We start from the raw sequence: 26,559 nt of genomic DNA on the forward strand, positions 1-26,559 counted from the left end.
GGAATCAGTGTGCCAGTATGAATATCTGTTAAATCAGTAGGCACCAGTACACTTTCCTTCTGTGGCCTCAAATCAGAGGCGGTGTGAGCCTGGACTCCTGAGGTGGATGGATCTGGCCCCGAGGTACGTCCTGACTGCGCCCAGGGAAGGTGGGGTGGGACAGTCGATGGGAAGCGTGATGGCTCAAGCCCCATGAATCCGCTGTTAACCCTCCAAAACCACCGGAGTATGTTTCACATGGTAGCCATGGGCTGACTTAACGTTATGAAGTCGTTTCCAGAGTTTTAAATTATTTACATGCCCTTAGCATCCAAAGAGGACTTGGTAGCATTTCCTGACTTTCATAATCTGCCTTTAGGTAACTCAAATGTGTGATGGGTGTTTTTTTAAACCTCATGTCTAACTTAGCAAGAAGCTGGTTTTGGCTGAATTATTAAACGTGAACTTGTGTACAGAAATACTCCTGCTGCTTTTCTATGCCATAGAGCAGCGGTCGCCAGCCTTTCGGACCGGACCTCAGGGACCAGCAGTGGTTCACGGACCACCGGGTGGCGACCGCTGCCGTAGAGCATGCAAATTCAAACTTCAGCCTCGGCCTCATCTCTAAAAATCTTGCTGTAAGGCAAATGCAAAGCCAGGCATAAAAGCATACATTAGCAGTACTGAGAACCAGGTGTGTATTCGTAAGTATCTCTGAAAATGACCACCACTTTAATATTAGTTAATATCTGTAAAATGGCTAATAAAATTTGCCCCAGAGAACAGCCTAAAACGGAATTTTCTATATTGTGGAAAGTTGAGACCTCTTGTGCTTTAGTGTAAGTAGGTAGGTAGGAAGTGAGCAGTTTTAACTCATCAAAGAAAAGTAACTACGGTAATTACTAGCTGCAGCCCGCCGAAGTCCGCTCTGGCTGCTCTTCTGTGAGAGACGTGCGCGCCTAACCCTTCTTCACAGCATGGGCAGTCAGCCCGAACGTCCCGTTTCTGGAAGGGCTTGCCTCACTCTGGTTCTGCAGTCGGATCGCCCTTCCACCTGGCCGGCCGGCCATGGGTTAGCGCGGAGGATCTGGCAAGAGCACCTGACCTGGATGTCTCAGGTAAGGGGCTGCTTGAGAACACGGTGAACTATGAGCCACACACTGAACAGGAAGCGTTCTGGGAGCCACAGCGAGCGACGGGTTGCTTTTACAAGGACCTGGGCACAGCGTGCAGACTGGGCTAGAGCTCTTCCGGGTGTGAAAGGGTGGAATCGGACACCAGTCGTTGAAAACTTTGAGAACGCCTGACTTCTGATTCTGCTACCATCTTCCCGCCCCTCACAAAAATGCTGTTATTACAGATGTTCAACATTTATCCTCCTGGGTCTATTTTAATTAAAACTAACATTTAAGGTAAGTTAAATCCATCCTCTGAACATAGAAGGACGTGAAGGATATCCTAGAACTTAAAGAGTTTTATGCAAATAGTCTGTAAAACAGGTATACTTTGGTAAATGGCTAGAACATTCAATTTGGCCCAATCTTCCTATTTTTTAAGACTGTATCCTGCAACTTGCCTTAAGCTTTCCTATATTCACACGCGTATGAATGATGTATGTGTATATATGTATAAAGGGGGGACAGCTGCTTCTGAATGCCTAAACTTAGAGCTGAAAAAAGCAGTGATGAGATAAGGCAAAATACAAACATAGACTTTATTAAATGCTGCTCAATCCCCCAGTGAAGATCTTTCATTACAAAACAGTTTTCCACACAACTGCAAGTTAAGAGATTGGAATGGTACTCTGATAACAAAATTTATGAGAAATATTTGACCAAGTAAAAACATACAAGACTCCTATAGTCACCCTTCTTAGAACTCTACAGAAGCCAAGTGCAGTTCCTTTAAGTAAAGCCGGGCAGTGGCCAGGAGCGCTCTGCGTCCCACACTGTGGGGCGCGAAGCCTCCGTCCGCAGGGACCGGAGGGGCAGGTGCTGAGGGCTGGAAGGGCCCTGCCTTCAGCCGCGGGGAGGGGGGAAGAGGAATGAACTGAGAGGAGGCTGCGTGTTCACCTGCCCCAATCTGCTCATCGTTCAGGAGTTGCAGGTAAGGGGGATACTCAAGAGGAGCAATCTGAAGAATTTGGTTTACTTTCCTAGCTTTTATTTATAGTTTGTGCTTCGAAAAACCTGGAGATTTAAGCTTTTTTTTGCTCAAATTCCAGAGTACAGTAATATTTCTAACGGAGGAAGGCTTTTGGCAGTTAATTCCCCCCATCATATTTCTGAGAGGGACAAAGAGAAAGGTGAGGATTATACCTTAGTTTTATTTAGGAAATACTTTTTTCCTAGGATGTAACTAAGGTTTGCAGCAATGTGAAAAGCACATTATAAAAAGGGAAAAATATACAGAGCAGACTATTATATCTATGTGCAACACAATCAAAATAGAATTCAAGTCATAATTCTTACCACTCCCATAATTATCTCACTCATATTATCGATGACAAAGTTCATTTCTGTGAAACTTCAGATGTGACACAATAAATCAACGATTAGACAAATGTTACAATATACTGTGGCCATGATAAAGCACAGGGCTATGTTTAGTCCAGGTATTTTTTTTCATTTACAGTTGCCAGAAAAAAATTGGCCTTTTAATTATACTGATGAGGTTTCATGATTTTTACATTTTTAAAAAAATTGTACAAAACTGTGCCTATCCAACAGAGGCGGCATGTTTCTCTTTATTTGTCACTTGTATTGCTGAGAATACTGTGCATGTTGTAAGCATTGTTCTGGTTTTCCAGAGCTTTCTTTAGTTTTAGCTCCTCTAATTTTTTCCATAATTCTTCACGTTCCAACTCCTTCTTTTTCTCTCTGTAGATAAAGCAAAGTTTTATTTCAGAACCTGAAGAACAGTTTGGCAGTTTGCTAGAAAACGCTGTTCATCCACACTGCACTTCAATCCCTCTCCTAAGGTGTTTGAGGACAATCACCTGGAGCACCTCAGTACTCCTTGTCACTCTCCTACATCTGTGCTTCTGTACCAAACTAAAGTCACTACTTTACCTCTTCTACATATTATCTCTATCACCACCATGCCCACCATATCATTGGTGCTTTACAGTTAAAAAAATACTTTATTGAAAAAATTTTTTAATCATCAATTATAGTTGACATACAAAAGTATAATAGTTTCAAGTGTACAACATAGTGATTGGACATTTATGTAACTTACAAAGTGATAACCCTGGTAAGTCTAGTACCCATCCGACAACCTGCATAGTTATTTTATTGACTATATTCCCTATGCTGTACTTGACACCCCTGTGACTGTTTTTATAATCGGCAATTCACACTTAATTCTGTCACTGTTTTTACCCATTCCTCCAACCACCCTCACGTCTGGCAGCCATCAGTTTGTTCTCTGCATTTATGAAACTTTTTTTTCATTTATTTTGTGTGTGTGGGATTTTTTAGATCTACATATATAGGAAAACCAGATGTGTGTGTCTTTATCTGACACAATTCACTTAGCATAATACCCTTTAGGTCCATCCATGTTGTTGTAAATGGTAAGGTTTTATTCTTTTTTATGGCTAATATTCTGTTGTATAAAACCATAATCTTTTCCCACTTGAGTTGTTAATGTTTAGGTTGTTTCCATAACATTGCTATTGTAAATAATGCTGCAACGAAATTGGGGGAGCATACGTTTTTCGTTGGGGGATTTCTCTACATCACATTCTCTCCAATGCTTGGTTGTCAATTAATTGGTGATAACCCTTCTGATAGGTGTGAGGTGATATCTCCTTGTGGTTTCAATTTGCATTTCCCTGATATTGAGCATCTTTTCCTTTATCCGTTGGCCATCTGTATGTGTTCTTGGGATAATTTCTATTCAAGTCCTTCATCGTGTGTGTGTGTGTGTGTGTGTGTGTGTGTGTGAGAGAGAGAGAGAGAGAGAGAGAGAGAGAGAGAGGGAGAGAGAAATGGTATGGAATTCCTTATGTGGTTTAGATTTTAAACCCTTATTGGATGTATCATTGGCAAATATCTTCTATTCAGTAGGTGTTTTTTTTTATTTTGATATACACACTTTTGTTTCTCTTGCTAGAGGAGACATGCAAATATTACTAAGACAATGTCAAAGGGCTTACTTCCTATGTTTTCTTTAAGTTTTATGGTTTTGGGTCTTAAAATCCATTTTGAAGTTTATTGTTCTATTTGGTGTAAGAAAGTGACCCAGTTTTATTCTTTTGTGTTTGTCCAGTTTTCCCAGTATCATTTTTTAAAGAATGTGGCATTATTCCATTGCATATTTTTGCTGCTTTTATTATAGGTGTCATTTATTTCTGGTATGTTTCCATGCCAGTACCATCCTGTTTTAATTACTGTAGTCTTGTAGTATAGTTTATTAGGTAGCATGACACTTCCAATTTTATTCTTCTTTCAAGATTTCTTTGGCTCCTCGTAGTTGTATGTAAATTTTAGAATTATTTGTTCTAGTTCTGTGAAAAATGCCATTGGTATTTTGATAGAAACTGCTCCTCTATGAGCATAATATATCGTTCTATTTATTTGTATTTTTTTCTAATTTCTTTCTTTAGTGTCTTAGTTTTCTGAGTGCAGGTCTTATACTTCTTTTGTGAAATTTATTCCTAGATATTTTATCTTTTTTGATGCATTTGTAAGTGGGATTGTTTTCTTATGCAACCAATTTTTCAGCATTAATTTTGTATCTTTTTACTTTAGTTCTAATGGTTTTTTGGTGGATTCTTTAGGGTGCTCTCCATATAGTATGTCATTTGCAAATAATGACAGTTTTATTTCTTCCTTTAAAATATGAATGCTTCATATTTGCTTGTTTTATTGCTGTGGCTATGACTTCCAATAGTATGTTCAATAAAAGTGGGGTAAGTAGACATCTTTCTCTTGTTCCTGATCTTAAAGAAAAAGCATTTAGCTTTGCACCACTTAGTATAATATTAGCTGTCGATTTGCCATATATGGCCTTTCTTAGGTTGAGGTATGTTCCCTCTACTCCACTTTGCTGAGAGTTTCTAGCAAATGCTTTTTCTGCATCTATTGATATGATCATGATCATGATTTTACCCTTCATTTTATGTGGTATATCACTTGATTTACAGGTGTAGAATCATCCTTGCATCCTAGGATGAATCCCACTTGATCACGGTGCCTGATCTTTACAATGTATCGGGGTATTCAGTTTTCTAATTTTTAAAATTGATTTTTAGAGAGGAAGGAAAAGGGAGAGAAAAACATTGATTGGCTGTCTCCTGCACGACCCTTACCAAAGATAGGTCCCGCAACTGTGCATGTGCCCTGAATGGGAATTGAACGGACCATCTTTTACTGCATGGGATGCCAACCAACTGAGCCACACCAGCCAGGGCCATAGAATTTTCTTTTAAACCTTTGTACTTCTATGGTATCAGTTGTCACTTCCCATTCATTTCTGATTTTATTTGGGTTTATAATGAGTTCAGTTAAAGGTTTACCAATTTTATGTTTTCAAAAAGTAGCTCTTGGTTTCATTGATCTATTGTTTTTTAAAACTTTAATTCTGCTCAGGTCTTTATTTCCTTCTTCCTCCTCACTTTGGATTTTGTGATTTTTCTGATTCCTTTAAATATAAGGTTAGATAGCTTACCTTGAGGGTTTTTTTTTCATGAGGTAGACCTATATTGCTATGAATTTCCTTAGAACTGCTATATCCCATAGATTTGGGATCACTGTGTTTTCATGTCTCAGGGCATCTTTTTGTCTTGATCTTGTTAAGTAGTATTTTATTTAGCCTCTATGTATTTGTGTTTTCCAGTTTCTTTTTTATAATTGATTTCTAACTTCATACCATTGTGATCCAAGAAGACATTTGATATTATTTCAATCTTCTTAAATTTGAGACATGTTTCATATCCTAACATGTGGCCTATCATGGAAAACAGTCCATGTGCACTTGAAAATAATGTATATTCTGCTGTTTGAGTGAAATGATCTAAACACATTAATTAAATCCATTTGGTTTGTCATTTAAGCACCACTTCCTTGTTGATTTTCTGTCTGAGCTATCCATTGATGTCAATAGGGTGTTAAAGACCCTACTATGTCTGTGTTACTATCTTTCCTTTTATTTCCACCAATATTTGCTTTATAAATTTTAGGTGCTCCTACACTGGATGTGAATATATTACAAGGGTTATAGTCTCTTTTTATATTGGTCCTATTATCATTACGAAGTGTCCTCCTTTGTCTCTTGTTATAGCCTTGATTTTAAAGTCTATTTTTCTAAGTATTGCTACTTTTTATTTTTTTTGCATTACCATTTTGAATGAAATGTCTTTATCCATTTCTTTACTTTCAGTCTCCATGTGCTATTTGATCAGAAGTGGGTTTCTCATGGACAACATATGTATGGGGTCTTGCTTTCTTATATTTCAGCCACCATATGTCTTTTGATTGGAGCACTTAATCTATTTATATTTAAAGTAATTATTGATAGGTATTGGTTACTGCCATTTTATTACTCCTATTTTTTATCCTACCACCCCTAAGTCCCCCTAACATTTCTTGTATTACTAATTTGGCAGTGATAAACTCTTTTAGTTTTTGTTTATTTTTTCTGGGAAGCTCTTTATCCTACAATTTTATTTCATTTTTTTTTTAAATGGGCTGCTTTGATGTCTTTAAGAAAACATTTTTATTGATTTCAAAGAAGAAGGGAGAGGGAGAGCTAGAAACATCAATGATGAGAATTTTGATCAGCTGCCTCCTGCACAATCCCCACTGGGGATTCAAACCTGCAATATAGGCACGTGCCCTTGACCAGAATTGAATCCAGGACCCTTCAGTCTGCAGGTCGATGCTCTATCCACCGGGCCAAACCAACTAGGGCTGTCTTACTATTTTAATAATCTTTTAAAAATATATTTTATTGATTTTTTACAGAGAAGAAGGGAGAGGGACATAGAGTTAAAAACATCGATCAGCTGCCTCCTGCACACACTCTAGTTGGTATGTGCCTGCAACCAAGGTACATGCCCTTGACTGGAATAGAACCTGGGACCCTTCAGTCTGTAAACCGATGGATGCTCTATCCACTGGGCCAAACCACCTAGGGCTGTCTTACTATTTTAAATGATAGTCTTGCTAGGTAGGTCCTTGCTTCTTATCATTTTAAATATTTCATGCCAATCCCTCTGGTCTGCAAAGTTTCTGTTGAGCAATCAGTTGACAGTCTTGAGAGCTCTCTTGTATGCAACTCACTGCTCTTAAGATTTTCTTTTAACCTTTTAAATTATAATGGTCTTTTTATTGAGCTTTTTAGAGAGGAAGGGGGGGAGGGAAGCGGGGAGAAACATAATCAGTTGCCTCCCATATGGGCCCCTACTAGGAACAAACTGGCAACTTTTTGTACAGGACTCTCCATCCAACTGAGCCACCCAGGCAAGGCTATGATGTGCCTTTATGTGGGACTCTGGGATTAATATGAGTATTTCTTCCACCAGGTTAGAGAAGTTTTCAGTCATTATTTCCTCAAATAAGGTTTTTAATCCCTTGCTCTCTCGTCCTTTGATACAAAAGTTATGTTTGATGTTGGTCCAGAGGTCCCTCAAACTATTCTCATTTTTAAAATTATTTTTGTATTCCAAATTTGGTTATTTTTTTATTGTCTTCCAGATCTGATTCATCCCTCTGCTTTTTCTAATCTGTTGATTCCCTGTAATGCATTTTTCCTATCTCCATTTTTATGTTCCCTATCTCCATTTTTATGTTCCATATCTCTCTTCCAAACTTTTCAATGAGTTCATCTATTTTTTTCCCTTAGTTCATTGAACATCCCTTGTACTAGTATTTAGAACTCTGCTTCTGGTAGCTTGCATCCCGCCATTTCATTTAATCCTTTGTCTTGTCCTATTTTGTTGGTACGTATATATTTCTCTTGTCTCATTTTGGCTGACTCTGCGTGTTACTTTTTATTAGGTCAATCTATATCTCAGTTATCTTATGTAGTAGGTTCCCTGTGGGGCCCTTGAGATGGGTGCCCTTCCGTTTTGTCTTGATTGCTGTCAGCATGTCAGTGACCACAGCAGATAAACTGCTGTTTGGATACTGACTCCATGTAGCAGGAGGTGCTTTAGTGGAGCTGTGGTGTGAGCTGGTTGGGTAGGGATTCTCTGGTTTTAAATGAAGCTGGCTAACAGGTGTCTTGGTTTTGAGAGGGGTGGAGGGAAGGCCCATGTTAGCCATTTGTGCCCTGCTTGGGGCCATCTGGTGGGAGCTGCAAAGTGATTTGTAGTTGGTTGTCACTTGTGCCGTGTTTGGAGGCATTTGAAAGAGGGGATGTGGCAAACCAAGATTGGCTGCCAATAGTGCTGGGCAGCACAATGTGAGCTGAGATCTGTGGCTGCTTATTGAAAACTACGTTCTGAGCTACCATGGCCACAGCTAATTCCTAGCTTGGAGCCACCTAATGGAAATTACAGCACAAGTTGAGACCAATCTGATTGGTGGTTTTGGACCTTAGAGTCCACAGCGCAAGCCAAGGCAGATGGCATCGGGCAGAGTTTTTTTTTTTTTTTTTTAAGTATCTTTATTGTTAAAAATATTACAGGATGTCATCCTCCCCAGCCCTCCATTGACTTCCATCACCACCCAATTGTCTGTGTCCATGGGATACGCATATAAATTATTTTGTTAGTCTCCCCGCCCCTCAGAAATGGGACTAGTTTTAAGGACTCACCAACGCAGGAGCATGTGGTGTTAGCGAGGTTAATGGGGAGCTCAGATTTGTACCTACCAGTGCTTCCATTTCCGAAAGCTGCTTTGCCCCTCCAAGTCTTGCCCTGTAGGTCCCTGGTGCAGGCCCTTCAAGGGGAATGCCTGGGACTTCAGCAGCCCTCTTTCTCACTTGGACATAATCCCTGATGGTGTTTACAGCCAGATGTAATGGGCATTCCTACCTGTACTGGCGGGGGGAACCTCTGCAGTCAAGATATCCCTCCCATCAGACTCCTTAAAGAAGTTATGAGTTCTATTCAGCTAGTCTTTGGGTGGTTCTCAATGATGGGTTTATTGGCTTTTTGTTGTTTTTTTTTAATGTGGGAGATGTTTATTTAACTGGAAGTCTTGACCAAAGCCAAAGTACTTTTACATGGACCTCTTGTAGTTACTATTAGGTCAAGATCACTCTTCTATATAAGATTGGCCTTGAGGTTAATCTGAGACCATTTTCAGCTGGAATGTATCACTTTCCTAGGCACTAACCAGACTGTAACTTGCTCTCTCATCTCTTACACATCAAATGGAAACTTCAAATCATTTCTCTCAAAAACAAAACAAATTTAATCTATTTTATATGTTGTTTCAAGTACTTAATTTCAATTTTGAATATAAGAATGTGGGCTTATAGTTTAATATGATTTAAGGGGACAGAGGTACTAATCAGTGCAGATTGATATGATGATTATTTAGTCATGTTTTCTTTCCATTTGTTCCTGGGCTCAAATATATATTCCTGTCTAAAAGAGGGCTATTTAGAAGAAATAATGCATTGACTTACTTATTGGTAGACTAGGATGGCCTTGAATAAAATATGCTTTTTCTACCATGACTAAGTGAAATAGATGAGCTTTTCCAAACCGAGTAGGTAATATACTCATTAGAAGTAAATGGTAGCTATTATCCTCAAATGACAGGTGGGCTCAAGTACAGTGGTTACTCCCACCTGAAGTTTGAAATAATATGAGTGAGAAGGAAGTGGTTTTTAGATTATTTTGTAATAATTTATGAAATTCTCAAAAAAAGAGGTAATCACTAAGCCAAGTTTCTAAATACTGTGTACTATCTTTTTTTTATTCTCTAAAATATATATTACTGCAAGGAACAAAGTATTAACAGTACGAGTGACAGGCATATCGTTACGTTAGTTCTCTTCCCATAAGGGAACTGTGCTGACTTTAACATGCCACCTTGTTTAAATGGGGAGCTTAAAAACACTATTGTGTGCAAGGAGTAGATGAAGAGTAAAGTTCACTATGGAAGTCCAAGGTGATAACAATGCTTTTCATAAATATATAAAAAATCAAATTGTATGAAATAGTACAAAAAGCTTGCTGTTCATTTTCATTAGGGTTTTTAGCACATTGCATTCAAGTGCTACAAGACTGAGGAAGTTTAAGGCTCAGAAAGTAACCAACAGATTTGATTCACATTAAAATCATAATCTAACCAACCACTAGGGGAAATAACTTAAAAGTGTTGAGACTTTCAAATCATAATGCTTAATTGATTTTTTAAACATGATAATTCTAACTTGGAGAAAATCTTATTATACAGAATCACATTCAGCTAACCTAAAATGTAATTTAAAATGTCAAATACCTTTGTCTTTCAGCTTTGTATGAACTAGTAAGATCATCGAAAAGCTTGCCATTCATTTCCATTAGGGTTTTCAGCACATTGTAAACCAGTGCTACGATGGTCCTAAAACGAAAAATAAGCCAGTGCTGAGTTATTGATGCCTCTAGCAGGAAATGCAACACTATCATCTCTGAAAGGAGTTAAATGTTGGCTGGTTCACTCAATCCATTTTAGAGATGAAAAGAGGAAATGCTACAGATCACATAGCCAGTGGTATAGAGATGGTCTGATTCCAAACTCTGTTTCTCACCAATGTATCATGCTCAGATTAAACTTTCACTAGAAATGCTATGGTTAGCTTCATGTCTGCTCTAATCATCTTTTTTTAAAAATATATACTTTATTGATTTTTTACAGATTTTTTACAGAGAGGAAGGAAGAGAGATAGAGTCATCGATCAGCTGCTTCCTGCACGCCCCCTACTGGGGATGTGCCTGCAACCAAGGTACATGCCCTTGACCGGAATCGAATCCAGGACCTTTCAGTCCGCAGGCTGACGCTCTATCCACTGAGCCAAACCGGTTTCGGCTGCTCTAAAGGACCGGAACCCAGCTGCTGTGGCTCAGCAGTTGAATGCTGACTCAGAAAACAATGTCACCAGTAAGGGGCATGCAGGAACAGCCAGTCAATAATGTCTCTCTATCCCTTCATCTAAAAAAGTCAATAAAAGCAAAACGAACATGTCATAGAATTTAGAATATATATGCCAACTAAGCATCACTTATTATGACCTTAAGCACTCCCTGTAGAGATGAGAGTGTTATTAACGGCAGGTCAACCCAACTTGGCATTTGCGCATTTCCACAAATATTAGCTGGGTCTGACCACATACTGGTCTGGTGCAGAATGTCACACTAAAAGTCCTACCTTCAGGGAGATTTGTAATTTTAAATTAAGAAGATACAAACACATATATTTATTGGGTCGGCAGCTAAGTAATTGCGGGTTTCACACATATATGGCTTCAGTTGAATTTTTAGGTTTGCAGACGTAGTACAAATGTAAAACACATTTTGTTATTTGATAGTTGGCTATTCAGCTGTTAATCAGTAAAAAAAGTTTTTTGATCTGTTTTGTAGTTTTCATTTGGCGTTCGTTGAAAAATGGAAAATCAAAAGGAACATTTTCGTCATATTTTGCTTTTTTATTTCCGCAAAGGGAAAAACGCATCGCAAGCTCATAAAAAGTTATGTGCTGTTTATGGTGATGAAGCCTTAAAAGAACGGCAGTGTCAAAATTGGTTTGCCAAATTTCGTTCTGGTGATTTTTCACTCAAAGATGAAAAACGCTCTGGTCGTCCAGTTGAAGTTGATGACGCCCTAATCAAAGCAATAATCAATTCGGACTGTCACAGTACAACACGTGAGATTGCAGAGAAGCTTCATGTATCACATACATGCATTGAAAATCACTTAAAACAACTTGGTTATGTTCAAAAACTCGATACATGGGTTCCTCACGAACTGAAAGAATCACAGTTAACGCAACGCATTAGCAGCTGCGATTTGCTAAAGAAACGTAATGAAAATGATCCATTTTTAAAACGACTGATAACTGGAGATGAAAAATGGGTTGTTTACAACAATATCAAGCAGAGAAGATCGTGGAGCAGGCCAGGTGAACCAACTCAAACAACATCAAAAGCTGATATTCATCAAAAGAAGGTTTTGTTATCAGTTTGGTGGGATTAAGGTTTTGTTATCAGTTTGGTGGGATTACAAAGGAATTGTCTACTTTGAACTCTTACCACCCAACCAAACGATCAATTCTGATGTCTACATTGAACAACTAACGAAATTAAACAATGCAGTTGAAGAAAAGCGTCCCGAATTGACAAATCGAAAAGGTGTTGTATTCCATCATGACAATGCAAGGCCACACACATCTTTGGTCACTCAGCAAAAATTAATGGAGCTTGGTTGGGATGTTTTGCCACATCCACCATATAGTCCTGACCTTGCACCATCTGATTACTTTTTGTTTCTATCTTTACAAAACTCCTTGAATGGTAAAAATTTCAATAATGATGATGATGTCAAATCGTACCTGATTCAGTTTTTTGCTAATAAAAACCAGAAGTTTTTTGAACGTGGGATTATGATGCTGCCTGAAAGATGGCAAAAGGTCATTGATCAAAATGGGCAATACATTACAGAATAAACTTATTTAGTTCCATGAAAAAATTGTTTTTGACTTTAAGAAATCCGCAATTACTTAGTTGCCGACCCAATACATCTTATAAAGGTATATACTATGTTAAAGGTATATACTATGTGATGTTAACCTTGGAATAAGTTCCAAATCTGCATAGGCTTTATGTATGAGTTAGGAGAGCAAAAGATAAAAGGTTAAAAAGCCAAAGACACTTACGGATTCCAGTGTTCCTTGGAGATTTTGTACAAACTACCAAACATAATTGGCAGAATTTTATCAATATTCTCCTCAATCAAACTAAGAATATATTCATTATTCCAGAAGTACAACGCCCTTTCTGCAACCTGAAAGAAATATTTATCAATGTCAAAAACGAGAGATAAAAGTAGTAGTATAAAATATGGCTTTGTTGAGTACATCATACCTGAAAATGAGAACTGGATACACACTTAGATATTTGCTTAAAAAGGGGCTCTTCAATTTTTTTGAACTGTGTTGGTTCAATGACATCTAAGATTTCTTCAATTTCTCCTAAAAACATCACCTAGGTTAAAAAAATTTTTTTAAGAAACATGACAAATTATATGATAATAAACATTAAACAATTATCTTATTGGACACAAAAGGACTTGACAGTTATTCTACCAAGTCTCTCTAGTCTCCATAGAACAGCTGCTCAGTAGCAGGGCCAAAAGAAACATGGTTTATAGCCCTAAGGCCAGTGTTTTAATGTACTATTTTTATTGAATCAAACCTACCTCTTTCTGGCTACATGTTTTTGGCCAAAATTTCAGCAATCCTCTGATCACCTGCAAAAGGAAAAGTTTAGCTAATGTAATTAAGCAATGAAGTTAGTTAATTCCAGGAAATTTTAAGTAATTGTGGTTATATCAATATTCATTCTGAAGTATTTCTAAGTGTATCCCAGATTTTATTTATGTTTATTGAATGCTTTTGTACCAGATACTGTTCATGATTTGCATAAAGCAGAGAGATCAACATGTTATCAATTAGACATATAAATAAAATAATTTCAATAGCAGTAAGTGCTAATAAGAAAAAAAAAATAGTAACTACTGGGCTGAGGAGCACAGGTTATTTTAAGGAGAAACTTAAGAGACAAATGATTCTTATTTAAAACTATTATGAAGCACCAGAAAGCTCCCCAGTTTATTTAATAGCTAGCATAATCTTGATAACCAAACTATAATACAAATTTTTGCAATTAAGTGAATCTAACAGCATATTAACAGAATACTATCTAATTTATTCCAGCATGGTTCCACTCATAGTTGTAGATTATATCTCAAAAAAATTTGAACAGTTGATATTATTTATTCTGATAAAATTTTAGAAAGACAGAACTAAGAATTTATTAGAAGCCATCAATATCAGAAAGCATTATACAATGCTTTTTTAGAAACAGCCTGTAAAACTCTCTGGGCCTGGTGCTTTTGTGGAAATAGATCTTAGACAGCCTTTTAGGATTTGTTATAGTTACTGATCTTGTCCAGTAATGAAAAACTCATTCAAATTAAAGTTGGAGAGAACACTGTGCTGGAGCTAATCCAGTAAAATGAAAAGGTTTTGAAGAATAACTTTAGAAAGGAATATCAGAATTATACTTATTCTCTAAGTATATATTAATTTCTAAATGGGTAGAAAAAAATTACTAAAATGAGTAAAAAAATTCAATATGGTCAGATAAAATCAATATACCTTTATAAAATACTTTATAAAATACTTTATAAAATAAAGTATCAGTGATAATCAAGTGAAAAATGCCTTTCATAACGAAAACTGATGTACATAAAGAAAACAACTGGTAAGAAATGTGTAACATTTATACAATGAAAACTATAAAACATCACTGAATATCATTAAAGACTAAGTAGATAACATGATTCAATATTGTAGATATTTCTTCTATACTTAACCTATAAGTTTAATATTTCAATCAAATGCCAAATGAATTATTTTTCTAAAAGCTATAAATGTAAACCAAATAACCATGAATGAGATGGAGGGAGAGGAGGGAAAATTAATGGAATGGAACCTGAACTACTGATAGCAGCTGAAACAAGATGGTATTAGCATGAAAACTGACAGAAGAGACATAAAATACAGTTATAACCAGACATACACACACACACACACATATATATATATGGTTTAAATATATGACAAAGATGGCATTTCAGTTACACGGGAAACAGATGAGTTAGTTACTTAAGTCAATTAAATAGTAGTACCTAAGACTGGTGGCTCACCATTTAGGGGGGAAAAAAATGTAGCTCCTTTGGTAAGCTGACTCTTAAAATAATCTCCCAAGATCTTTACTTCTTGAATTCACACTCTTCTGTCTTGGCTGCCCTAGTGACTTCCACTTCACTAACAGATTCTAAAGCCTCATCTTGCAACTTTGGTAAAGCAACCTGCTATATTTGGAAATGCCCACGTTGACAAGGAATTGAGGGTGGCTGGTGGCCAACTGCCAGCTAGAAACTGAGGCCCTCACTCAGTCTAACAGCACTTAAGGAACTGAATTTTTGATAAATGTGAACTCAGAAGCAGATCCTTCCTCATCTGAGCCTTTATATGAGTTGTTTAAGCCATTGATTTTTTTTAATTGATTTTTTTTTACAGAGAGGAAGAGAGAGGGATAGAGAGTTAGAAACACCGATGAGAGAGAACATTGATCAGCTGCCTCTTGCACACCCCCTACTGGGGATGTACCCACAACTAAGGTACATGCCCTTGATCAGAATCGAACCCGGGACCCTTCAGTCCGCAAGCTGATGCTCTATCCACTGAGCCAAACCGGTTTCAGCAAGCCATTAAATTTTTAAATGTTATTCAGCAATAGAAAAACTAATGCAGTTCCTTACTCTTATCACACACAAATTTCAATTTCAGATGGTGTGTGTACCCTAATCCTAGACTCTATGAATGTGATTTGGAAACTGGGTCTTTACAGATATAATTAAAAGTTAAAGATCTCAATATAAAGTCACCCTGGGCTATTTGGGTGGGCCCTAAATCCAACAACAATCCTTTTAAGAGACACAGAGACAGAAGAGACAATGGGAGATTGGAGCAATGCAGCCACAAGCCAACGAAAACCTAGAGACACCAGAAACTGGAAGAGGCAAGGAAGAGACTTTCCCTAGAGCATCTGGAGGGAATGCAGCCCTTCAGAACTGTGCGAGAGTAATTTCTGTCATTTTAAGCCACCAGATTTGTGGTAATTCGTCATGGCAGTACTAGGAAACAATTGTAGGTGGGATAAAGTTTTTATATAATAGATAAAAACTAAATCCATAAAATAACCAGAATAGGATACTACGGAATATTTTGATCATCTCAAAAGATTTTTCTTAGCATGTCAGGCCAGAAGCCATAATGATGAATACATTCCAGTACATAAAATTTTTTTTAGTTCTTTAAGGCAAAGTTAGTTAAAAACTATATTCAAAATTAAAGAAAAACTTCGAATGAACAAAAATATTTGCAAAATATAGGAAAAGGATAAAAAGTAGGCCAAGAACACAGAAATATAAATGACCAATAACCATTTAAAAGGATGGCTCAATCCTTGTAAATAATGAAAAAGCCAATTAAAATATTTCATATCTATTGAGCTAACAAATTTTAATATCAGCCGAAACCAGTTTGGTTCAGTGGATAGAGCATCCAGTCAAGGGCATGTACCTTGGTTGTGGGCACATCCCCAGTAAGGGGGTGTGCAGGAGGTAGCTGATCAATGTTTCTAACTCTGTCTCTCTCCCTTCCTCTCTGTAAAAAATCAATAAAATATATTTTAAAAAAAATTTAAACTTAATATCCTGCTAGGGTGAGGGAAAACAGGCATCTAAATTAAACTCTGTGGAAGGCAACTTAGAACATGTTAAAATTTCCATGGATTCTTTGGCTAATAGGTTTAAAAATTTACTTGCAGTATATATAGTTCTGAGGGGTTTTATACACACACATTTTTTTTTGTAACAAACACCACAGACAGGACACAGCACAAATCCAACCCCCTAAAACACCCTTTCACCCAACAATATGACTGTAACAATGAAAACTATAATTCAAGTACTCATTAATGGAAGATTGATTAAATTGTATGTTAGGGTAATCTATAATGGAATCTGATGCTACCAGTGAACAAAATAATCAGGTTCATATGGAAAGATATTACATCTCACATTATATTGAGAGGTGAAGAAAAAAAAAAAAGCACTGTCCCACCATTTGTTTAACTACACATAAATATAGAAAAATTTTCTAGAAATATATTCACTTATAAGTATTTACCTCCACATTGTGCTTTCTGATTTTGTATTATGTGAACCAAATCAACACAGATTACTTTCATAAACAGAAATAGTCATTTCCATTTCAGAAAATAATTTCAATGCAAAATTTAGGTACATATACAATGTAAAACTACTAGCCACAGCTTATTTATAATTTTTAGGAACCTTTGATATAAATGCCAGATTTCTAGGAAATGAATATTAAGGTTGAGACCCAAGTAACATGGCCATAATTTTGGTGCTGGAATAGCCGATGGTAGAAACTGCAAGGTCTCCCATGGATTGAAAAATATTTTTCTTTGTCAACTTAGGCATTTACATTACTCTTTCAATTTCCATTAACCCAACTCATCTGGCCATCATCCCTCTTTAAAAAGAAATCTCCCCAGCCACCCATGTTAATTTAATATACTTAAATTATATTTGTTTACTATTCACCAACATGAACCATCAGTTATGTTATAGGCTTTCTTTGTCTCAATTCTAATGAATTATGGATTTGTATTAAGTTTTAATCCACTGCAGAAATTTATGTGGATTCATGTACAAAGTGGGCTTTCAAATTCTTCTGATTTGTTTTTAAAAGTATTTTTAGCTGTTTTCAGAAATAACTGCAAGTCTAAAAACTCAAAATATAAGGGAGAATACTAAATACATAAGTTTTCCAAGCACACCTAGGGATAGCAGTTTAAATCCTGCAAACCTTCAGCAATACTTCAAAAACTCTTAGTTTAAATATTCAGATTTAGGTTACTTAGAAAGTACTATTAAAATTTTCAGTTCACCAAGGTTTTATTCTTTTATACTTTACTATTTCTCCCTGCCATCTTTTGTTTTTCTTGAATCTTCAGTTAATTTTCATAGCATTTTTATTTTCTCCTGAATCTTCATATGATAGTCAAATAGTCAGCAATAGAATGCAAATAGTGAATTGCTATGCTGATTCATAAACTAAACAATCTTTATTCCAAGATTATAGCTTAAAGCTCCAAATGCAAGGAGACGTTTTCAATCCCAATCATGTTGTTTATCATTAATAAGAGGAAAAATGCTATTTGTAAAGACATAACTCAAGGGAATAATTTTGGGACTTCCATGGTATATTTTAATTTTAAAAGGTAAATGAAGATTAAAAAGACTATCAGTGAAGATAATATGTATATAAAATTTCAGTGTAGTCATTTGATCCTGTCATTACCCATCTCAACTACTATGTTAATATTAATTTATATTTAAGTTATATTTAAGTTATATTTAAGTTATTCAAGACACATAACTCAGAACTCCTCTTTCTAACCCTATTCTTTGAATGTAGGTTAACCTCTCATTCCTTGTCAATGATTTTAGTTTAAAGTATATTACTACTACTGTTGATAACTCTGTAATGGTATATAACAGTATAAAGAAAGGTACAATGAAATGCTCCAATGTAGACCCAAAATATAAAAATAAATAGACCACTTACTGGTTCTGTCAGTGTTGTATCTTTCTCCAGGAACTGTACAACACAGTAGGCTAACTAAAATGGAAGGGACAGTTTATAAATATCACTGAGTGAAGTAACATTTAGTGATGCAGGGTTTTTATATTTAGCTAACAAAAATGGCTACCTCATTTTGATGAGTTTTACTCTAGCTTAATCTCAATACTATATAAAAGTTAGTATATTCACAATTGGATAACTGTTTTACCTTGAAAGTAACTTCTGAATATAAAGTTAATTGAAGTAAGACTAGAGCTTAACATTTTACCTTTTCAGTGTGTATGCCACGCTGATATATTATTCTCTAAGAGAGACTCACTAGGTTATTGCAGCTAAACAGAACACTGCAGTTATGTGGGATTTATTCAATGCCATTTAGTTAAGTAGGTCAGGGCCTGGACTAGAAAAGAGCTTGACATTTTCTTTCCTATGTCTATACTCAATATGCACTGACCTTATTTAATAACACTAAAAATACTTTAAATTATAAAATTTTATTTTGGGCAACTTAAAAACCAAATTGCTTAAATATACTTAAAATTGCCAACTCAGTACTTCTCAATTTCTCTGCCTTTATATCAGTCTTTGAAACAATATCCATTTCACTTGAAAGTTTTTTGAAGCTTACCTGAGCATGAAACAAAGCTAATCCTTTTGCAGTATGCATAGGAATAAGAACCTTCATTAGAAATTGTTTATGTTCTGCTTTCAGTGGCAATGCAAAGCCATTGATAATACTGGAGGGAAAAAAAGGCAGGGGGAAGGGTTAAGTAGTTATTACTTATTTCTAAAAGTTATTATAGCCATGAGTATATAAGGAACTGTGCTCTGCTTTGATCCTGGTGTTGAATTACTTGCTCATCTTCAAACTACTTTAGGCAAACTATTTCTATGAAGTCTTTAAGTCATTCATAAGACTACCAATTAATGTTCCAGTGAGTAATTTCTATCTTCATTTCCTATATAAGCTTATCACTTTATGCACTGTTACCTTTATTTTTTTCATCTCTAAAGTCAGAATCAATATTACTATAAGAATTTTTAATATTTCTGAAGTAAATGGGTTATTTCTCTGATTTTATTGAAGGATCTTAAACTAAGAAGTAATTCTCTCCATAGTCATTCTGTTAATTACTAAAGATTTTAGCTTCCTCTAGTACAAATACAGGGGTCTAAACGTTTCTCAAGTTAATAAGGAAGGCAAATGTTCATGTAAACTAAAATCAAAGGCTGTACAATCTTCTAAAAATAACAGGTGAATTAAGAATGGTATATCAACCTATGAACAAGAAGTCTTATAACTTCATCAAAGGATTCACTGTAGCTTATTTCATCTCTTCCCAGATCCTATAAATTTCTGAGGCAGTCTGGCAAGATAGGGCATAAAACATGCCACAGCTTCAAAAGCAAGAAGCCTATTCTGAAACAGATGTCTTGCATGGCAGTACTTTAAAAATGCTGACCCTCCAAAGAAAACTATAATAAGAATTCACTTGAGAAACGATGTCTTGCAGTCTATATTTAAGTATAATTTCTCCAACCCCAGCTAAGATTTTCACACACAAGATATTCAAACTTAATTCTTAAAAAGAACAAGGAAAAATAAAACACAAAACTGACCTACCTTCCTAATATTTCCAGGAGTTCAGCAACACCATTGAAATGTTCTGTTTCATATATAAACCTGAATTTAAAATAAAGATAGATGTAATGAAAAACAAAATATCAGAAAACTAAGAGAAAGAAGTAAACCCCCAAGGGTAACTATAAGAGCTGTACAAGAATGCTGTAAGAATTCCTTATAAATGGTTTTGCCCCAAATCAGTTACTTCTCAGCAATCTTATAAAAGAAAGTCTATTTCCCACTAAACCAGATACTTAAAAAACAAAACAAAAAAGGATATGATTTGATTTTTTAGAGAGGAAGGAAGGAGAAACATTGACTGGTCGCCTCCCTTGGGTGCCCTGACAGGGAATGGAACCCACAACCTTTTAGCATGTGTGATAACACTCCACCACCGAGTCACTTGGCCAGAGCTAAACCAGATACTTTTAAATATTTCATTTTAAGCATATACTTTGGTTAAAACTTACTATATGTTAAGATAATATTCTTTCACCTGAAATATTTTTACTTAAAACTTTGAGAAAGATGGGTTTCCTCGAGGAAATACTTTTTAAAATAGGAAGCCTTACTCAGGAAAATCCAAGAGAAAAGAACCCATGTATAATAAAGCCACCATCATTCAGAATTCTCTAAACCTAAACCACCCAGGCTGCCTAGCTTTCCAAGATTAAGATCACCCTTAAAGCAGGGAGGCAAATTCAAAGAAACACAAGACAAGGGGAGGATGACACAAAACTGGAGAGAGAGATGCTCTTTTTGTAGCCTAATTTTGCCAGATCTTCAATTTAAAACAAACATACCAAACCTAAGTGTGGGTATTAAAGCAAAATCTCCTACTGTGAGGCAACTAAATAGACTATCACTTATAAAGTAGCTAAAAGATAGATCACATATAAATTTAACTACCTTTATCAGAAAATCAAATGAAAGTACTTCTAAGAGCTACTGATTTAAATAGTTCTTACAAAATTTTCAAATAAAAAAACTCAAGGAAATAATTAGACAAATTCTCCTCACAATAAATCTTACACGTGAATAACAGTATTATCTATTAAAAACTTCATTATTATTATCTACATAAATGAAAAGTAGGTTATACATTTCTACAAAGTTAGAGGTAAGCAAATGATGTCCACAAAATGTGCTAAAAATGTCTCGTTAAATTTCCAAATTTCAGATGTTAAAAGTTAAAAAGAAAATATAAAAGGGGTAAAAAGCATTATATATGAATATATGACCAATTTACCTGAGGAAAATGTTGTTAATTTGTTTTCTGATGAATGCTCTTAATCCAAGAAATTTCCCATAAATTCTATGCAGAACAGTCTTCAGGAAATCACGTTCTCTGGGATCTTCACTATCAAAAAGTTCCAGGAGCTTTAAAAAAAAGCTGAGAAATTACTTTTTAAAAATAATCAAGCTAAAACTTCACTTTATTCTAATACTGATTTTAGATAACCCAAGAAACTTTTTTTTTCCAATTTAAAGATGCTGCCTTATATTGGTTTTAGTCTTGCTAACTAGTGAAGATAAAGAAAAGCTTAGAGTGAATTTCTCTTCATTTATTTCATTTCAAAAAGAATACCTTTTTTTGCCTTGCCACTCATTGTAAAATTCTATCCCACTCTTGACTACTAAACATGGCCCATTTCAGTGTTGAAATTTAAGAGTTTTTAATGCTTTTTGATAGTAAGTCAAAATTACATGCAAAAATCCTAAAGCTTATAGATTGCAAGTCATTAAATAAATGAAGTTAAAATACATGTGCACATGTGTATTTCCAATTTACTAAAAAGATTCACACAAACCAAGGCTGTTTTTGTGTGTGATTTTACATTTTAAAAAAAATTTGAGTCACCATGCCAACAGCTCAAAAATTAGTATTTATTCTGTTCCTTAGATTTTTAATTCACTTGACTTTTAGATTTACTTGTTGATAGATATGTATTTGTTGTTCATAATTTTTTTTTTTAACTGGTGAATATAATAGAATCAGGGGCATAGAATGGGAGGGGATTGATAAACCTCAGTCTGTGTGGGAGGTACAGGAAGAGACAAAAATAATGTATCTATGGATTGGGGGAGGGAGAAAGAGGAGGTAAGGGCAGAGGGTGGAGTGGGGACCAGGTGGAGAGGAGCTATGGGAGGAGGGGGGGAAAGGAGAAACAATTGTAATAATCTGAACAATAAAAATTTATTTTTAAAAAGTTAGTATTTAGTTAATAGGATAAATTATTGAAGATACATGTTAACAGTGTGGAGATCGTTCATGAAATAACATTAAAATAAAAGACCACAGATTTTTATTTAAAGTCAGCTAAGCAACCCTGACGAGGTGGCTCTGTTGATTGGAGCATCATCCCATACACCAAAAAAAGTGATGGGTTTGATTCTGGGTCAGGGCACATACCCAGTCAGAGTGTATTCGGGAGGCAACCAATTGATGTTTCTTTCTTTCTTACATCGATGTTTCACTCTCTCCTTCTCTCTCTAAAATGGCTGGAAAAGTTTAAGCCAGTTCAAATTGGTCAAATCATCAATTTCCTATACTTTTACACAATTCTTTAGCAAAGATAGGATAAGAAGAGATCTTCAAAAAAAGTCAAAAGCTCACATTTTTAAAGTGGTACAGAAACTGAATTTCTTATGCCAAAAAATATATTACTATATTTTAAATGAAACGTGTTGCTTAGGAAAAATTATAATCTCTCTTGAATGAAGTTGTGAAGAAATTTTATGTTCTGTACTTTGGTATTGATAATTACAGTTAAGATCATAAGCTCTGAACATCATTGGAAGTTCTTTTTCCATTCTATCTTGAATTACATGTAAGTGTGTACATATGTATCTCTTCTACTAGAGTTAATATTTTTTGAGGATAGTGATGCCTTTGTCATATTTATATTCTCCTAAACAAGTGTCTTGCTTTGTGCATGAGTTTATGAAAGTACTGTATGAGGCTTCAATAAAACCATCTTTGGAACATGAGAATTTGTGTTAACGTTCCTAAAAAGTTCAATTCAAATTATTCTAATTAAAAATAACTAATCACTTAACACACTCAAAACACGCATATACAAGTTTTTGATGGTGAGTTTACTTGGAAGATATGCTTTCAAATTAATAACAGTGGCCCTTAATTAAGGTGGTCATGTCTAGTTCAAGTTTATCCTTGGGGAAAATATTTAACTAGAGAACAGTTGTTAGCAAAGTGTCAACCCTATTTAAAAAAACCTATTTTGAAATATAACCTAAACAAATTTATTGAATATAATAGTAACACAATGAAACACATACTAAACTAGTATTCAGGAAACTTTCTTATTCTGACACTGATACTTTTATCTAATTGTACTTTTAAGACTGACTTATAACCCAAGAGCCTATTTCTTCATTGATAAAATGAGAAGGATTGAAACCAATTCTTTTTGTTTTGGCTTTTTTTAAGAAAAGGTCAGAGGTCAGAGAGTGTAAGTTCAAATCCTGATTGTGCCATCTACTGACTAAAACTGGACATGGTCAAGCTCTTTATATATATGGACAGTGCTTGGCACATAAAATGTACTTAATAATTCTTACCTTCCTTCCTTCTTCTGAAACTATGATTTGAACATAACCTGAAACTATACAATTATTTTCTTCTTTAAAAGAAATGAATTGTCCAAATTTATACCTTAGACTCTAAGACTTAATATTTATCACCTAATCAAATAATTTCAAAATCTAGAAGCAGAGAATCCCCATACATGCTATGCAATAAAACAATACAGTAGGAATACCCCCATGAAGTTATCTGTGAAAGCAAACTGCTAGAAAAATGACTGGGCCTTGGCTTCTCAGCTAATTCAGGCATTTAGAGTAAATATGGGCAATGGGTCCCTCTATGCCAGTTTTATTCTTGTTCCCCTTAAAATCTACTGAATAATCTAGCAACTGAAATGCCTCTAGCTCTACACTGAGGAAACACTAAGGCATTTGTTCCTCTCAACCTGCTATTATTTTAAATACAATTTAATATGGTGTTACTAGAATTCCTTATACCATACTAGAGGCATTCGTGTACCCCTGGGGTCCCTCATCCTGACCTGCACCCTCTTGCAATCCGGGACCCCTCAGGGATGTTGGACTGCCAGTATTGGCCTGATCATCGCAGGCCAGCCCAGACTGCGGGGATCAGGCTGAAACCGGTAGTCTGACATCTCCTGAGGGATGTAGTATGTGTGTGAAGTGGCAGGCAGCCAGGGAGGAGTCCAAGACTGGGCCAGGTGGTCCTGTTCATCCCAGCCCTGCTGTGCCTGCCACCGCCCGCTGCTTGGTAATCCTGCCACAGAGGCGGAAGAGGCTCTCGAAGCCCTAGCTGCCCTTGCCAGCCATGATCCTGGAATCTGGTGCCCTTTAGTCAGCTGAGCGCACTCCTGCCGTGGGAGTGCACCGACACCAGGCAGCAGCTCCTATGTTGAGTCTGCCCCTGGGTTGTCAGTGTGCAGTCGCTTAGGCTTATATATATATGGATTCACAGCAATTAGTTAGAATACTTTATATGAGGGTCAGGGATAGTTATAAATAACCAAAAATGAACTCCAAATATGTGTAACTCATGTTTATGGAATCTTTTATCATAGGGAGTACACATGGTGGGAAAGGATAGGAAGGGTTCTTGTAATAATTTTAATCCTAGCCTCAGTAGAGAGTTCAATGATCCCCTTTTATCTTATCTTTCTTTAAAATGCAAATAACTCTCAAATTCTAATACATACGTGCAAGTATTTCAAAAGAGAAAATATTGGTCTACTTCACAATTTTGTCTAGGGCCAGCCAAATTTACATAGTTAAAAAGAGTTATTTACATTGTTTAAAAGATTTTTAAAATAAAAATGAACACATTTTGAGAAATTAATTTTGAGTATATAGATCCCAAAAATAACAATAACCAATTTATAAAAAGAAAGAAGGGATCAATATATTTAACTGTATCTCCTTTTCTTCTTAAAGGTCCTATTTTATCTGTGATTTAGGAATTGGATGGCTAGAATGCCTAAGGAGGGAAGGGGACAGGAACAGGGAAAAGTTATTGATGCTTTATGATAGGAAAGTATTCTAATGGCCCAACTGCTAAAAATGATCCCATTTCCATTTCCCCCCATCATTTCAACAGCACAATGCTTAAAATATGTCAAGTTCAGTTCAAAGGCTTAAAATTAAAAAGGTGTACAATTGTCATATCAAATTTTCTGTTAGATACCACAGAAAGGCTTTTCTGATCTTTACAAAATAACTGGGAATCTAGGATTGGATTGGCTAATTTGATTGACTTCATTATAAGTTAATACTTTCTCTTTAAAATACTCTTGCATTCTCAAAGCTACATAATTTTTATCCTAGTTTGCAAGAACAGTAAGTACTGTTAAATTGAAATATTATATTTTGAAAGACTATTTTATTTTAATCACAACTTAATAAATCATTGCTAAAGTGAATATAAGAAAATTTAAGACATAAGAATGCCTTACCTGTTGTACAAATTTCTGATCAATGTATCGCTTTGCAATGCTAGGCTGGAAATCAGGGCTTTCCAAAAATCTTAAGAAGAATTCATACACCAACTATGAGAGAAAATCAAAAGTTAAGATGATCCCAAAAAATACTACGCTAAGTTAATGTTATACCAAAAACACACCTCCCTTACCAACAAGTAGGGAAATTTCGGATCTCATTAGAAAAGTAATAAGTTGTAACAGTTTTTAAAAACTAAATATACACAATTTGGTCTCATAAGTGATAAATTTTGAGAATTGTAATAGCTTTATAATTGCAATAGCTTTATATGAGTCATTGAAATTTTAGATTACATGGTCCCTATTAAATATTTAATTAAGAAGACTACTTTGGCCAAAACCGGTTTGGCTCAATGGATAGAGCGTCAGCTTGGGGACTGAGGGGTCCCAGGTTCGATTCTGGTCAAGGGCATGTACCTTGGTTGCGGGCATATCCCCAGTGCGGGGTGTGCAAGAGGCAGCTGATCAATGACTCTCTCTCATTGATGTTTCTAACACTCTATCTCTCTCTCTTCCTCTCTGTACAAAATAAATAAAATATATTTAAAAAAAAAAAAAAGACTACTTTGCAGTCCATAGTCACAGAAAATATTCTTTCTCCAATGGACCACTAAACTACCTCAATTTAATCTCGAGTTTGTTAAGTACAGAAGAATCCATCCAGATAAGAATAAAGAGGATTGTAAGGGGGCAGTGTATAAATAATAAAGTAAAATAAAAAATCCTCAGATCTTTATTTAAAACTATAATAGGGGGAAGAGTTAAATTGAAACCCGCATACCTTGTCCACACTTGGGAAATAATGAACCAAATTATATACAGAACTCGGGAAGGAATGCCTGTTCAACACAGCGAATAAACTAGAAGTTACAGCAGGCCTTCTACTTAAAAAGTGCCAGGATCTTAAAAGTAACAGCAAGCCCGACCAGTGTGGCTCAGTGGTTGAGCATTGACCTATGAAACAGGAGGTCACGGTTCAGTTCCTGGTGAGGGC

General features: G+C 35.7%; 1 protein-coding gene across 1 annotated transcript in view; it reads right to left on the reverse strand.

Moving 5' to 3' along the window:
* Window positions 1–1,669: 1,669 nt before the first annotated feature.
* Window positions 1,670–26,559, reverse strand: part of PPP2R5A (protein phosphatase 2 regulatory subunit B'alpha) — a 63,810-nt gene continuing 38,920 nt past the window's right edge. The window contains exons 4-13 of the mRNA XM_084865554.1: window positions 25,521–25,613; window positions 21,257–21,387; window positions 20,008–20,067; window positions 19,012–19,120; window positions 18,366–18,419; window positions 13,337–13,387; window positions 13,003–13,122; window positions 12,795–12,922; window positions 10,386–10,487; window positions 1,670–2,858 (exon numbers count right to left, since the gene is read on the reverse strand). Of these exons, the coding sequence (XP_084721680.1) occupies window positions 2,726–2,858; window positions 10,386–10,487; window positions 12,795–12,922; window positions 13,003–13,122; window positions 13,337–13,387; window positions 18,366–18,419; window positions 19,012–19,120; window positions 20,008–20,067; window positions 21,257–21,387; window positions 25,521–25,613 (981 nt within the window). The 3' untranslated portion in view covers window positions 1,670–2,725. The remainder of the gene's footprint in view (window positions 2,859–10,385; window positions 10,488–12,794; window positions 12,923–13,002; window positions 13,123–13,336; window positions 13,388–18,365; window positions 18,420–19,011; window positions 19,121–20,007; window positions 20,068–21,256; window positions 21,388–25,520; window positions 25,614–26,559) is intronic.

Source organism: Pipistrellus hanaki (genome assembly GCF_964339955.1).
Source record: "Pipistrellus hanaki genome assembly, chromosome: 18".
Taxonomy (NCBI): Eukaryota; Metazoa; Chordata; class Mammalia; order Chiroptera; family Vespertilionidae; genus Pipistrellus; species Pipistrellus hanaki.